This window comes from Agelaius tricolor, unplaced genomic scaffold (assembly GCF_023055355.1).
Source record: "Agelaius tricolor isolate 1412-34295 unplaced genomic scaffold, bAgeTri1.0.p SCAF_7, whole genome shotgun sequence".
Classification (NCBI taxonomy): domain Eukaryota; kingdom Metazoa; phylum Chordata; class Aves; order Passeriformes; family Icteridae; genus Agelaius; species Agelaius tricolor.
In genome coordinates, this window is record NW_027269267.1 from 6870934 (window position 1) to 6884408 (window position 13475).

A 13475-nucleotide genomic window follows, 5' to 3' on the forward strand; every position below is an offset into this window, starting at 1 on the left:
AAGCCGTGTGAGGAGCGGCTGAGGGCACCTGGTCTGTTCGGCCTGGAGGAGACTGAGGGGAGACCTCAGTGCAGTTACAGCTTCCTTGTGAGGGGAACAGGAGGGGCAGGCACTGATCTCTGCTCTGTGACAGGACTCGGGGAAATGTCTGAAGTTGTGTCAGCGCGGCTTGAGGTTGGATACGATGAAAAGGTTCTTCCCCCAGAGGGTGGCTGGGCACTGAACCGGCCCCCCAGGGCAGTGGTCACAGTTGCCTGACGGAGCTCAAGAAGCGTTGGGATAACTCTCAGGCGCACGGTTGGATTATTGCAGTGTCCTGCACAGTGCGGGCAGCCAGGACTCCATGATCCCTGCGAGTCCCTTCCCGCTCGGGACACCCCACGATTCCCAAAGGCGCTACACGCACCCCCCCCCCCCCCACCTCAGCTCCCCCCTCAGCTCCCCCCTCGGGGACACCCCCGGGGGGGTGCGGGAGGCGCATGCGTGGAGCGGCCGCGAGGGGGCGGCACCGCGGCGGGGCGGGGCGCGCGCGGCCGCTGGGGGCGCAGCGGGGAGGCCGCTCGCCGCCTCAGCACCGGCCAACATGGCGGCGCGGCGGCCCCGCTCCGCCTCAGGTCAGTGCTGGCCCCTTCCTGACGGGAGCGGGGAGGAGGCGGCGCGGCGGGCGCCCTTCCTCCTCTCGGGGGCGGCGGGCAGCCCCCTCCCTCTGCCCGCGCTGCGTCCCGGGGGCGGGGAGGGATGGCCCGGGCTCTGCGCCTCCCCAGTCCGTTGCATGTCCCCCCTTCCACCGCGCGGCCCGGCGCATCGGCACCCCCGGCATCACCCGGGCTGAATCTCCCTCCCGGATTTAAGCACCGAAACCCCTTCTAGGCAGGCCCGCAGACAGAATGAGTGCTGGCCGGGCTCGGGGCCGCGCAGCCGGAGGTGCCGGGGGGATGCGGGACGGGAAGCGGGAGCCTCCAGCCCCCATGGCCGCCGCATCCTTCACCGTGCGGGGTGCATCGCTGTGGCCTCGTTGTGCGGCGCCTTTCGGCACTGGCACGGTTCGATGTGCTTGGGCCGTGTCCAGAACATCATTTGCCGCATGCAGGGAGTATTTTTCATCAGTAGAAAACGCTCTGGCAGTGTTATTTGCCACAGAGCGTGTTATACGTGTATACACGAGTTTTGGTTTAAATAATAATAATTTAAGGGCAGAATTAATGTAACTGTGTGTGACAGTGTTTTAATATTCTCCACCTTAAGAAGTTAAACGTGTTGTCCTCAATACCTCAAAGGAAGAACATTCAATAACAACATTTTAACATTATGGATCTCGCTGTTTATTATTTGGTACTCAAGAATATGTGATAATAAAGGGAAACAATGCACACCTACATGTGTACTTCTTGCAGTCTTTGAAGTTTTTACCCATACTGTTAGTACAAGTTAAAAAGCCGTCAAAATTCTAATAAAATGTTTATATCTACAGTCTTACTTTAGGTAATAATTCTAGGTCATAATATAACTGCTCCTATTTTCTGGAATGTTCAACCAGTATTGCTGAATTCAGATTTAACCTTAGATATATCTAAACAAAGTGGACTTCAGTTCATGTGTGTATGTCACAGAATGTGATACACTTCTAAAATATGCTTCTTTAAAAATCTAGACCCATCTCTTTCCTCTGATGTTCAAGTATACACAGTGTTGAGGATCTCTTAATTTGAAGTTGTAGGATGCCTGTTTTGAAAACATTGGCAGAATTGTCCTGTGAACATGGAACTTAATTGAAGTCCCAGCATCATCTGTTTCACTTGCTCTGGAAAAGGAACAGAGGTCTCAAATGCTGATGCCTGGTCCTCTGAGGAGAGCACTGGGCCAGAACTTCTTAATCTTTCCAAGTGTTGTCTGTCCCTTTGCTTTTTGTTTTTGTTGGTTTTTTCTGTTTGTGTTGAACGAGCTAACTGGTAGTTTCATCTGATGCCTCTTGGTTCCTGTACTTGCACAGGTGGGGGATTCTTGTTCACCTTTGTAGTGCCAGTCATGGATTTTATCGATTACATCACTGCTACAGTCTTCTACACCTTACCTTGGTGATTACATCACTGCTACAGTCTTCTACACCTTACCTTGGTGATGGCACAGAATCCCCAAATCCTTTGTTCTGGGAGCTGCTGGACATGGGTAGCTTGTACACTACATTTTAAACCATTGGATTTACCCAGTTAATGCCCAAACTGGGTCTGGGCTTTTTCACATAAATCATTAATTTACTCCACAACTGAGAAAATAACTTTTTTTGAATTGCTTTTTCTTTTCCAGAGCACGACAGTGACGATGACTCCTACGAAGTGCTGGATTTAACAGAATACGCTCGGCGTCACCATTGGTGGAATCGTTTGTTTGGCCGCAGTTCAGGACCAATTGTAGAAAAATACTCTGTAGCCACCCAGATTGTGATGGGAGGTGTGACTGGCTGGTGAGGGAGCTTCCCTTTCCATAACTGACCTAGACCTTTTCCTTTGTTAGAAGATCCATTTCCAAGGGTATTTGAAGCAGATAAATTTATGTTTAATGGGATTTCCTTTAGCATTGACCAAGATTATTCATGTGTGAACGATTTTAGCTTGTTACTCTGACTCATCATTGTGAAGTGGTTTTTAATAGTGGTGAAACACCAGTTATCCAAGGGAGCTCATACTAGTTACTGTGGAAAGAATTTGGGAAAATGTCAGAGCTCTAAAATGACAAGAAGTAAATGGAAAATGCATGTAGCTTTTATTTTGTGTGGAAAAACTTATTTCCTTACTAATCTAGATTTAGAAACTTAGTTATATTATGGCTGAGACATATTTTACAGGTAAAAGAAATGAAGAGAAGAAAGAAGGTTGACAAAATATACTTTTAATTAAGAGCCCCATTTCCTGGAGACTGTTTTTTCCTCTAAATTGAGCTGCAGCCTTCTTGAGTGAATTCACAGTTTGCTCTGATGTTAACTGATACATAGCCTAGTTATACTAGAATAATTCATGGTGAAAGCTAGACAGTAAAGATGAGAACTTAAACTGGAAAACATGGTCACAGCCTGAGCAGCAAAGATATTTGTTATTTTTCAGAGGTATTTGAATGGTATTTGTCCATTCCAGTACACAGAAAAACTGTAAATTCATTGAAAAACACCATTATGGTAGCACAGTGACTTCTAAAGAGGGATTATGCAAGAATTGGAAGATGAAATATACTAAAAATGAGATTGTTGTACCCAGGCTCAGTACAGCTTTGTGAAGTGGGTTTAACTTTCAGTCCGAGTTTATAATTTGCTTCTGTAGCCTTAAAATTATTTTTAAAAGTTACATGTGTACATGTAAACACAGAAGTTTCTAGGGAATAGTTCATCTGGCATCCATAAAAACTGGCTTATTGAATGATCTGGAAAATGCACTTTTCAGTATTTGTAGATGCATATATCTCTGGGTGCCTACTGATGTATATAAATAAGAATTCACTATTTATATGCAGGGGGAAAATTCCCCTCTGTGTGTGGGCCAGTGTTTAGACACCCAGGAATTGCCCAGGGAAGCTGTGGAACCATCAGCCTTGGAAACTCATGTCTGAGTCAGGGCTCTTGGCAGCCAGAGGGGGCTTTGAGACTGGACTGGGCTCTGCAGTAGTTTTGGGAAGGTGACCTCCAGAGGCCCCTTCCTGCCTTAGCTTTGTTCTGTAATGTCAATATCTGTGCTGTTCTCCATTTGATGAGGGAGGGTTTGGAGACTGAGAACAAGGTAATTTTGTAATTTTCTGGTTGCCTTGATCCATTAAAAATAGACTTAACACCATGTCCCAGCAGAGCGCCCTCACCGAGTTTAACTCTTGTGGTAGGGATGTGCTGCTTTTACTGAGATCTTTCAGTTATGAGTTGTGCAGTTAATATAAATTATGGTATAATGTATTTACATTCCACTTGGGAACAGTTATAGTAGCACTGTTATGTAATTATTTTGTGCTTTATTAACATGCTACATTTAATAGCAGTAAGATCTAGAGATCTCAAGCTTACTTTAAAGGGGCCATCAGACAGTCAGGAACAAGCAACCATTACTCACATTATCTTGTTTTAGACATTGTTAATTTAATATTGCTGGCATTAAATAGCCTTGATTTTTAAATTTGTAAATATGAAATGATATTAAATGCTTTTTAAATGAAATGATGGTAATAGTTGCAGTCAGGAATTGTGTAGTGTGGCATTGTTCTGCAGAAAATTTCATTAGACTGGGTTTTTTTTGTTTTGTTCCCCTAAGGTGTGCGGGATTTTTGTTCCAGAAAGTCGGAAAGCTTGCAGCAACTGCAGTAGGTGGTGGCTTTCTTCTGCTTCAAGTATGTAGCATTTCATGCTTTATAAGTTGGCAAATGTTATTTACTAAACAATAGGAAAAACACAGCTGTTGGGGAACATTTAATTAGGAAGGCTTCTTATCTACTTCATCTTTTTAGTCTTATCAGTCAAAACCTTACATTTGAGCGGGAATATTGTGTACAAATGTACAAAAGAGACATTTCTGAGAATCAGTGGTAAATCAGAATCTACTCTGTCCTGAAAAATAGTTTGTTGTAAGACAAGAGAACTTCTGTGCAGAAGCTGAGGTACTGTGTGTGATTTGATGTTGCCAGATGAGAGGAACTGCCTGTAAACCTATGGTTAGGGAGAATTTAAAATGTGTTTGTTTTACATTGGTTTGAGAATTTTATCACAGCTTTAGGCTGCTTTGGCAGTTGCCTGGAAAGCTTGTTCTGGTCCCAGTATGAGCTGTGTTTTTCTGTTTTCTCCCCTTGCCATGTTTTATCTATTGAATCTCTAAAGCCTGCCTGAATTTTGACAGCTTCATTGCATTCCTCTCTCTGCTGGCTGTTGGGTTCAGAAGTTTTTAATTATGTTATCTGGCATGATCATTTGCATTTTTCATCAGATACTGTGATTAGGGGAGGATATATTTCCAAAAAATATTTGAATTAGATGAAACTTTAAGTAAAGGAGAATTTCATGTGTCCTTCTGTAAGATGCCAGGATTTTACTGGCATTTTTCACGCCTTAATACCTGTGAGCTTCTCATTTTTCCTCAGATTGTTCTAGGGGATATAGATTGGTGCCTACTTAGGCTCAATGATAGACAATTTCTTGAGAGGAGAGGTTAAAGATATATTCATTCTTTCCATCATCACCCTGGAGGGTTTCTAAAAGGCTTATCTCTTTTGATTGTAGTGGCTGGTGCAGTCAAGCACTGATGAGGAAGGGTGGGGTGGTAGCTGCTGCTGTGTAATACATTGCAATGTTGCTGTTGTGTGAAGTGCACATATTTCCTTCATAATCATGATCCCCACTGGTTTGGGGGCTGGTTTGGTTTTTTCCTCTTCCCATGTTTTGTATGCCATTGGTCTTAATTCTAATAATGATAATTTTTTTATCAATGTGACTGAAGAGCTGCCAGACAGAGGCAGCCAGGGTGGAGGCAGCAGATTGCAGCAGGTACCTTCCTCAGTGCTCCTGACTACAGGAAGTGAAAAGTTAAAGCTGAGACCTGTAGACAAAGGAGAATGGAAATTGAATAAAACACATCACTTGTGCAGGATCTTTTCTTGCTGAGCTCTGAAGTTTGGGGAGCTTTCCTGTACGTGCAATAGATTTGCCATGTGGTTGAGTGTCTGCTTTCTTGGTTGATGTCATTTACACTGAATCCAAAAAGGAGTATTATCCAAGAGGAAATATGAGTTAAGTATTTTGATTGGATTGTCTATATCTTAAGTAAGATCAGATTCTCTTGAAAGGAAATGAAGTAAATGCCTTGGTCTCTCTTTTAATTCAAAACATTTTGCATTTTAAGGCTGAGTCATAAATTCTATGGTGTAATTACATTTCTGTAGTCTTTAATTTTTTCATTTAAAGATCACACATCCTGGTTCTATGAATACGTGTTCAGTGCTTCCCCTGAGTGGGCAGAAGAGTATTTCAGCACATTACTAGAAAGTTCCTTTTTATCTGTAAATTTCTCTGAAGTTGCAGATTTCATTTCAACTGCTGATTGCAATATTGACATTATAATTACATGCTAGAACAAGAATAATAACTACAGAAGGCAAGATTCTTGGCTAAAGCCCATTCAGTGAAACATTTCAATCTTAAAATTTAAAAATTACATTTTTTTTCTTCAGTGGGTGATGACTTCATCTCAAGAAATGTAGTAGGAAACTGAAAGCAATACATTCTTCAGTGTCAGTTTGTACAGGAAGCAAAAAAGATTTTTCATGTTTTTGTAAGTGGTTTAGAGCTTCAGACTTAATACAGATTATATGAAAAGTAGTTGGAGAAAAAGAATAAAAATTATGTAAAATTTGCACAGTTTTTCAAAATCATGATCTGTTATTTTTACATCTTTGTGGTGAATATTTCCACACCTTAATTTGATTCATTCTTATTTGATTATTAACTATGCTTTTTTTGTGAAATAGATGTAGTTCTTCAAATATGCTGGTATAATAGCAGTATCCAGGCACTATATTAAGGAAAATATAGTGCATTTCTCATAACAAGTAAGGGATTTTCCTTGTGTAACTTCTCATTTATACAGCACAGTTTGGTAAAATCCTGGAGTAGGGAGGTACAAACTCAAGTACTCTTGGTTCTACTGCAATGAATTGGTTAAAAACAATTGTTCTTAATGAGCACCTAATAGCTCTTTATTTTTAAAATCCTAAATCCTCAAGAGCAGTTTCATTGTCTTTTGCTCTGCAGTGAGCATACAAATCACAGCTTTTTCTGTTCTGCATTGTCTATTATTTAATAATGAAATTGGATTTTTATTCAGTTATTTGTGCTTTCCCTAACACATTTTCCTCAGTCCATTAATATGCCATTGATGAATTAAATTGAATTCTTCATTAAGTTATGTTCTAATTTAGGAAAGGTAAATATGTGAAAACAGCACAAGAAACAGAATAAACTCTGAGATGTCCTTGGGGTTTGTTGCTAATGCACCATGATGATCAAGGAGTCATGGCATGGGTTGGCTTGGAAGGGACCTTAAGGACCATGTATGTAATTCCACCCCAGTGTGGCATCCCAGTGACATTCCCAGGGAGGGACCAACCTGCTTCTGGGGCTGGGGCCTTAGTGAGGAAGAGCTGGATTCACTTTTATGTTGAATATCCCACTTTTCAGTGGGATATTCAATTTTGCCTTCAGGAAATTAAAATTCTTTTATCCCATCTTGCTGTTCCAATTTTTTGCTCCAAACCATTTTTCTGTTCATTATTCATGTTAGTGTTCCACAATAACAAAGTACCTGTGTGCCTCTCCAGTGTCACCCCCAAAATGAGGTCTGCCCTTGAAGATTCTCAGTTTTCCTTGATTAATATCAAGAAAGATAACACATTTTTAGTGTTCCTGCCCTGATGTATTTCTTCAGTTGCCTTTTTGAAAAAATTCTACCATTTTTTGAACACTTTTGGAAGGTCTTAAACAAATAACAAGCTATGAGATATATAGATAAGTATATATCTATTATTCTATTATATATAGAAAAATTCCTATATAACCCAAAATCCACCCACAGGTCTCTTTAATTATATGTGCAATTAATATGTATAGACCTATATGACTCCTTAATATATCCAAGTATGGATGTGATATTGGGATACTGTTATTTTATTTGGTTGTTGTAGGGCCTGAGTTTAAAAAAATAACAAATGTTGAGAATTTGCATTATGTAAATTTACTGTTCTAAGCAAGTAGATTTTTATGATACATTGGAGTCTAAAAATTAAAGTCTGCTTTTTCAGCATTTGAGTTCAGGGGTATTATTTCTGCACTTATATATGAAATTATGTAATTAGTGGGGTTGCAGCCAAAGTAGATATGACAGAGGTTCTGTTACTGCCAAAGTACAGGGTTTTTTTTCTTCTCAGTTAAAAAAATTTACATTCAAAACATTACCCTCTGTTGCTTCTTTTATAAACACTCAGTAAGTAGAATTTGGAATCTCTTATTTCAGGGCTACAAAGTTCAGGGAGAAAAGATGTCTGGTTTTGATACAAGTGTAAGCTCTGCAGTAGTTGCAAACAGATCTTAATTAAAAACTTCTGCCTCATCTTTGTGCTCTCTGGATAGCTGAGCTAATTAAAGTTGTCTTAATGAAATGTTTCTTCCAAGAGCCATTTGCATTTTACAAGCAAGCAGATACATTAGCATTTCTTACATTGTGTTGGACTGAGTAGATCAGTCACATTTCATTTTCAGTTGTATGAGTGAGAAGGCACCAATTCAATGCTGGGGCCTTTTTGAAATTCTTGTGGTCATGTTAAATTCACAGAATAACAATTGCCACAATGTGCAGCTGTTTTTCTTCTCCTGGTATGTCATCCAGTGACTGGATGTGCAACCAGTACAGTTTTCAAACCGGTTTCCTGCTTTCATACTGTACAGACAGCCCTTAATAAGCTATCCCTGCCTGGCACTAGGGCCCATGTGAATAAATGGCTTTACAATAGACAGGCAAAGTCAATTAATTTGTTATTAATTACATTCAGAGGCATGAAGTCAAAGAGAGTTTAAAATATAGTAAGTTCATCTTGCATTTGTCCAGTGAATTGGTTTTTTTAAGTATGCAAAGGTGGAAACTGAAGTTGACTTTCTTGCAGAGGTGATCTTCTAGAAGTTTTGTTTTGAATTCAGACAAAATCTGTCTGACACTTTGTTTAATTTTATTTTTTTCTGGATTATGAAATCCTCAGTTTGTGGTGAGATAGGTTGCTTAGTTACTGTGGCAGTTGTAGTACAAGCTTGATGGTCTAATTTCAGTAATTTGGTAGAAAGATCATGTGAAAGTCAAACTTCAGAGCCCGTAGGTGATGTGAAACTAAACAGAATAAATGGTGTATGTAGGCTAAACCTAATAAATTGTATATTTAAATATCTGTTCCACAAAAGTTCATTATCTGTGACTTAGGTTTACCAGCTGGACAGTTTGCATAGTTTGGGTGGATTTCCCACCCACGTGTGACCTTAAGAAGTACCTGAGAAATCTCACACTTTACAAAGAGTTTTTGGATAGCAGTCATTTACATGTCAGTCTAGTGTTTATAGTGATTTGTCCTAACAGTTGAAATAAGCAGTAATCCTTAATTTGGACTTTCTTATCTTTTTTTCCCCCAAATAATGAGTTGTTTAACTGTTTTCTAGAACATGCACCAATCAAATATTAGTAACAGAAAAAAGGCAAAGGTTTGGGATGATAGTTAGACAGGCTCTAAAATTTGGAAGTTTGTGTGTACATTGGTATGAACCAGTCTCCTCAAACGTATTCATTTTTCTGATTTTACAGACCTTGTGCTGTTCTCAGGCTGTGTTATTTTTATACTTAATGGTTTTGTTTTGTAAGAAGGGTGAGAATTCTCTTGTAATGAGTACATTTTTTGTTGTTGTTGGACAGTTTAAATTGTGTAGGATAAAATAGATTTCAGTGTTTCTAATGATGATTTTGATTAGCCCTGGGTACTCTGCCACAAATCAGAATTATACAATTCTGAAAGAAGCTGAAACAAAAGAGTTTCTTCATTGTTGTCCTATGAATGTACTTTTCTTACAAGTAAATACTGAAGGAAAACATTGCAAAGCTTTTATAACTAAAAAACAGAGAACTGGTCAAATTAACAAGAGTCTACTCTTGAACTTTGCCATTGCTTGTTCTAATCTGAACTGCTGTCACTGAGGAAAGGTTTGAAGCAGAGGACCTGCTGAAATTGGAAGAATGTCTTTTCCTGTATCTGTCATAAGTAAAAATAAAAATTATTTTATAGGCACCAAGACAATGTATTTTGACTCATGAAATGTGAATTGCAGCTGTACTAACTGCCTTTATTTCCCTAGATTGCTAGTCATAGTGGATATGTACAAGTTGACTGGAAGAGAGTTGAAAAAGATGTAAACAAAGCAAAAAAACAGTTAAAAAAGCGTGCAAATAAGGCAGCTCCTGAAATCAACACTCTCATTGAAGAGGTGAGTCTGAGGTGATAAACTCCTTTTTACCAGTCAGATTTTCTTACCTTGCACTGCAGGTGATAATGAGTTGAAAATGCAGATACAAAACTGGAACACATCAAAAATAGTTTGGCTTTATAATAATTTATTTAAAGTTATCAGATTGTGCTGTCTTTTATTCATTCAGCTTTCTGGTTTGGTCACTGTTAAAAATGGCACATGAATTTGTTCTTGGCAGGTGACAAAGCCAGTAAGGTCATGACATGGTAAAAAGTTCAGGATGGTGTGGGTAAAACATGGTAGCTACAAAGACAAAACCCAAATCTTCTTAGACTGCTGATAATAAAATTACTTGTCTGGACAAGAATGACTTTTCCTGCAGAAAAGCTGTAGCTACTTTGTAACAGGAGTTGTGATTTTATATCTCACTTTTATACATTTTGGACAATATCTGTCTGCAGAATCTGCCAGTTGCCTACTATGTTGAGAAGAGGTAGCTGTGATACTGATCAGTGTCACTGGGCAGTTTCACCCTGTCATTTGAAGACTTCCATTTAATCAATTTTGTGGTTGTTTGGGGTTTTTTAAAGACTGTTTTTACATATTTTTCACGTTCTATGCATGCAATCTAAGTTTCATTCTGAATAACTGAGAATCCTGACTGTGAATGTGCTGCAGACACTGAAACAGCAGCCACACTGGTGTTCTGTAATTAATGAGTTTTGACATCTCAGATTTAGCCTGTATGAAGCTGCATATAGATTGATAAAAAATTACCTTAAATTTTAATGTGAATATGAACTGAAAGTTCAAGATTGAGGGTTTTCTTGCTGCTTCTGTACCTCAAGTAGCTTAACCTCTCTTTCACTACTGCCCTGGAAAAATGGGTGGAATAGGATGGGGTTTTTGGTTTTCCTTTGTGTTTTTTTCCTCTCAGATTATATGACTTTCTTGTAACTGTGTGTTAGTTGCCAATCTGGAGTGTTTGAAGCAGAGGATTTATGAAATGGCACATTTGATAAAAGGTGTTATACTTTGTGCTGCTACTTCATGAAATACTCTACACCCATGTCATCATACATAAGTGTTTTTTCCTAGGAGTAAGTTTTTAGGATGCTGGCTCATAATGGAGTGTATTTCTTTTCCAATGATCTTCCAAAAACCAGTATTTTTTCTTTTAAACAATTATTATGTGATTGCAATTGGAGTCATGGTGATGCTCAGGCTTTTTTTGACAAGGTAGTTTGTAAAACATGTCTTATTTTAATCAAAACAAGAGTGGTAGTGGCATGAAATTGCTGTAATAATTCCTCTATATTTTGACTTTTAAAGGTTCACTGTATTTTAAAAATATTAAAATACAGTGAAAATATTTAAAAACAGCTGAGAGTCAGTTTGCACTACCTTGGTGCCACCTATTTTTCTATGGTTTTAGACACATTGCTTCCCCCTGCACCCTTCTCCACAAGTTCAGTGTTCTTGTTGTTGTGATAACTATTAAATAATAGCATCAGACACAATTAACTTTATCAATTTTCTTTCTACCATTTCTCTTCTCAGTCAACAGAATTTATCAAGCAGAACATCGTGGTGTCCAGTGGCTTTGTTGGAGGCTTTTTGTTGGGGCTGGCGTCGTAAGGAGCCGAACGTCTCTGCCCGACGGGATCCGTGTCAGCCAAGATCGGTTGTGACGCGCTGTCTGCAAGCAGCGCGGCTCACTGGGCCTGCCAGAGCAACACAGGAGGACTAGCTAGACAACTTGGGAGCTTTTACATTTCAGGCTTTTGCCTCTTGAGGCTTGGTAAAACTAGGATTTGCTGAAAAACTGTGCAGTGTGCTCATTTATAGCGTTTCTGGGCAAAACTGGTTCATCCTCATCATGTCTCTTTTTATCTATGGCCTTTCAAGATCTAGCATTTTTTAAAATGTTATTCTTGGAATATAGCTATGTAGCCATACTATAAAAATGAAAGCTCCATTTCTATGTTTTCAGTTAAATACTGTTTATTTAAAAAGTATTTTTCTTCATGCTGTAGTAGGTAGTATCAATGACTACATACTGTATATGATATTGTGGTTTCAGCCTCTTGGCTGTCCATCTTCTTTAGAAGTCACTGCAATAATCTGTAATACCTTTTTACAGAGTATTAAATAACAAAGAATCATGAGCTTATTAAAGGTGAAAATTAACTTTGGACTTTGTGTACATAAAAAATAAGAAAGTCTCTCAATTTTAGCCTGCAGGGACCTGGTGCCAGTGTTTGCCCAGGCAGATTTTTAAGGTGGTTTTAGTGATTTGTTACCAAGTTATTCTAAAGAAACTGAGAATCCAAACAAACACTCAATGCATTTTGCTGCATTCCAAACTTGAACCTTTCAGAAATTTCTACCCAAGGAAGAGTTTACTCTGCCTTGATTTCTCTGGATTTTACTGTGGCAGCAGATGAATGTGAACTGGAATCTCTCCCACCAGGGTTCTCTTGGGTTGCTGCTCCTTTCTCTGAACAGCAGTAGTGGTTCAGTAGCATTGGATGGATGGGTGTGAGCTTGGATGCAGAGGACATGGGATGTTGGACATACTAACCTTCTAAATATTTAGATTTGTGCATCTCTGGGCTCCAGAGGTTTGTATTACATGTTGACCTCATGTTTGTGGTGTGCTTGTGGCCAAGGTGAGTAAGGTATGAAGCATGTCCTGCATACCTCTGAGCTGTAAGGGTTTCATCAAGCCTGGTTAAGACTTTGGAAAATTAATCTTAGCACACACACCCCCAAACCAAACCAAAGGCTCATGAATGGCCATGGATCCTAAATATTTTGTTTTAAAGTGACTATCTGAAGTTATCTAAGCACAGTTGCAGTTTATTGGAAATGGGAAGCCCAAGGAGGAATGTGTCTGCTAGGTTGTCTGGGATTTAGAGTAAAACAAAGAAAGATGAAAATGTTAAACTATGAAAGCCTTTGCTGTGATGTTCAGCCCAAAGAATAATGGGAAGCTAACCAAGCAGTCAGCTTTTTTCTGCTGATGAAGCTCATGGGTTTTTGGCACGTCCAAAGGGTACTGAAGCCAACTGACATGAGTCATCCACCCTGACTGGAATGAGCTGGTATCCTGAAGGGCTTTGGGGATGTAGTGACCACCTCAGTACCATGAACCTGTAAATGTGCATTTTTGGTGCACTTGGTGAAAGGATTTCAAAGGAGCATCCTTCAGTGAGCTTGTTAAAAAGGCTGCTCATGTGACCAAGGAATTTACTTAATTGTTAGAAGCAGAATTAAAACCAAAAGTATTAGTAGGATGCAAGACTGATTTCTGCAGAGGAAAGTTGTTCTGCTGTTCTGTTGGCATCATCTGAGATTTTCAGTCACTGGATCAAGAATTGATTGAAATACATTTAAGGCTTCTATAGTTTTATTTTTTGAGTTAGATTTCATTTTTTTAAGCCTTAAGAGACATAATGTT

At 39.4% G+C, this 13475-nt stretch overlaps 1 protein-coding gene across 1 annotated transcript; it reads left to right on the plus strand.

The window, feature by feature from the left end:
• Positions 1-328: 328 nt before the first annotated feature.
• Positions 329-12207, plus strand: FUNDC1 (FUN14 domain containing 1). Its single transcript, XM_071430255.1, has 5 exons — positions 329-614; positions 2305-2461; positions 4284-4359; positions 9902-10030; positions 11573-12207. Exons 1-5 carry the CDS (start codon positions 344-346, stop codon positions 11648-11650), a joined length of 711 nt encoding a protein of 236 aa, XP_071286356.1. The 5' UTR covers positions 329-343; the 3' UTR covers positions 11651-12207.
• Positions 12208-13475: the final 1268 nt, after the last annotated feature.

Coding starts and splice junctions, on each gene's coding strand:
- FUNDC1 (XM_071430255.1), top strand. CDS start 344: ATGATCCCTGCGAGTCCCTTCCCGCTCGGGACACCCCACGATTCCCAA. Junction 2,462..4,283: donor ATGGGAGGTGTGACTGGCTG/GTGAGGGAGCTT, acceptor TGTTCCCCTAAG/GTGTGCGGGATTTTTGTTCC. Junction 10,031..11,572: donor TCAACACTCTCATTGAAGAG/GTGAGTCTGAGG, acceptor TTCTCTTCTCAG/TCAACAGAATTTATCAAGCA.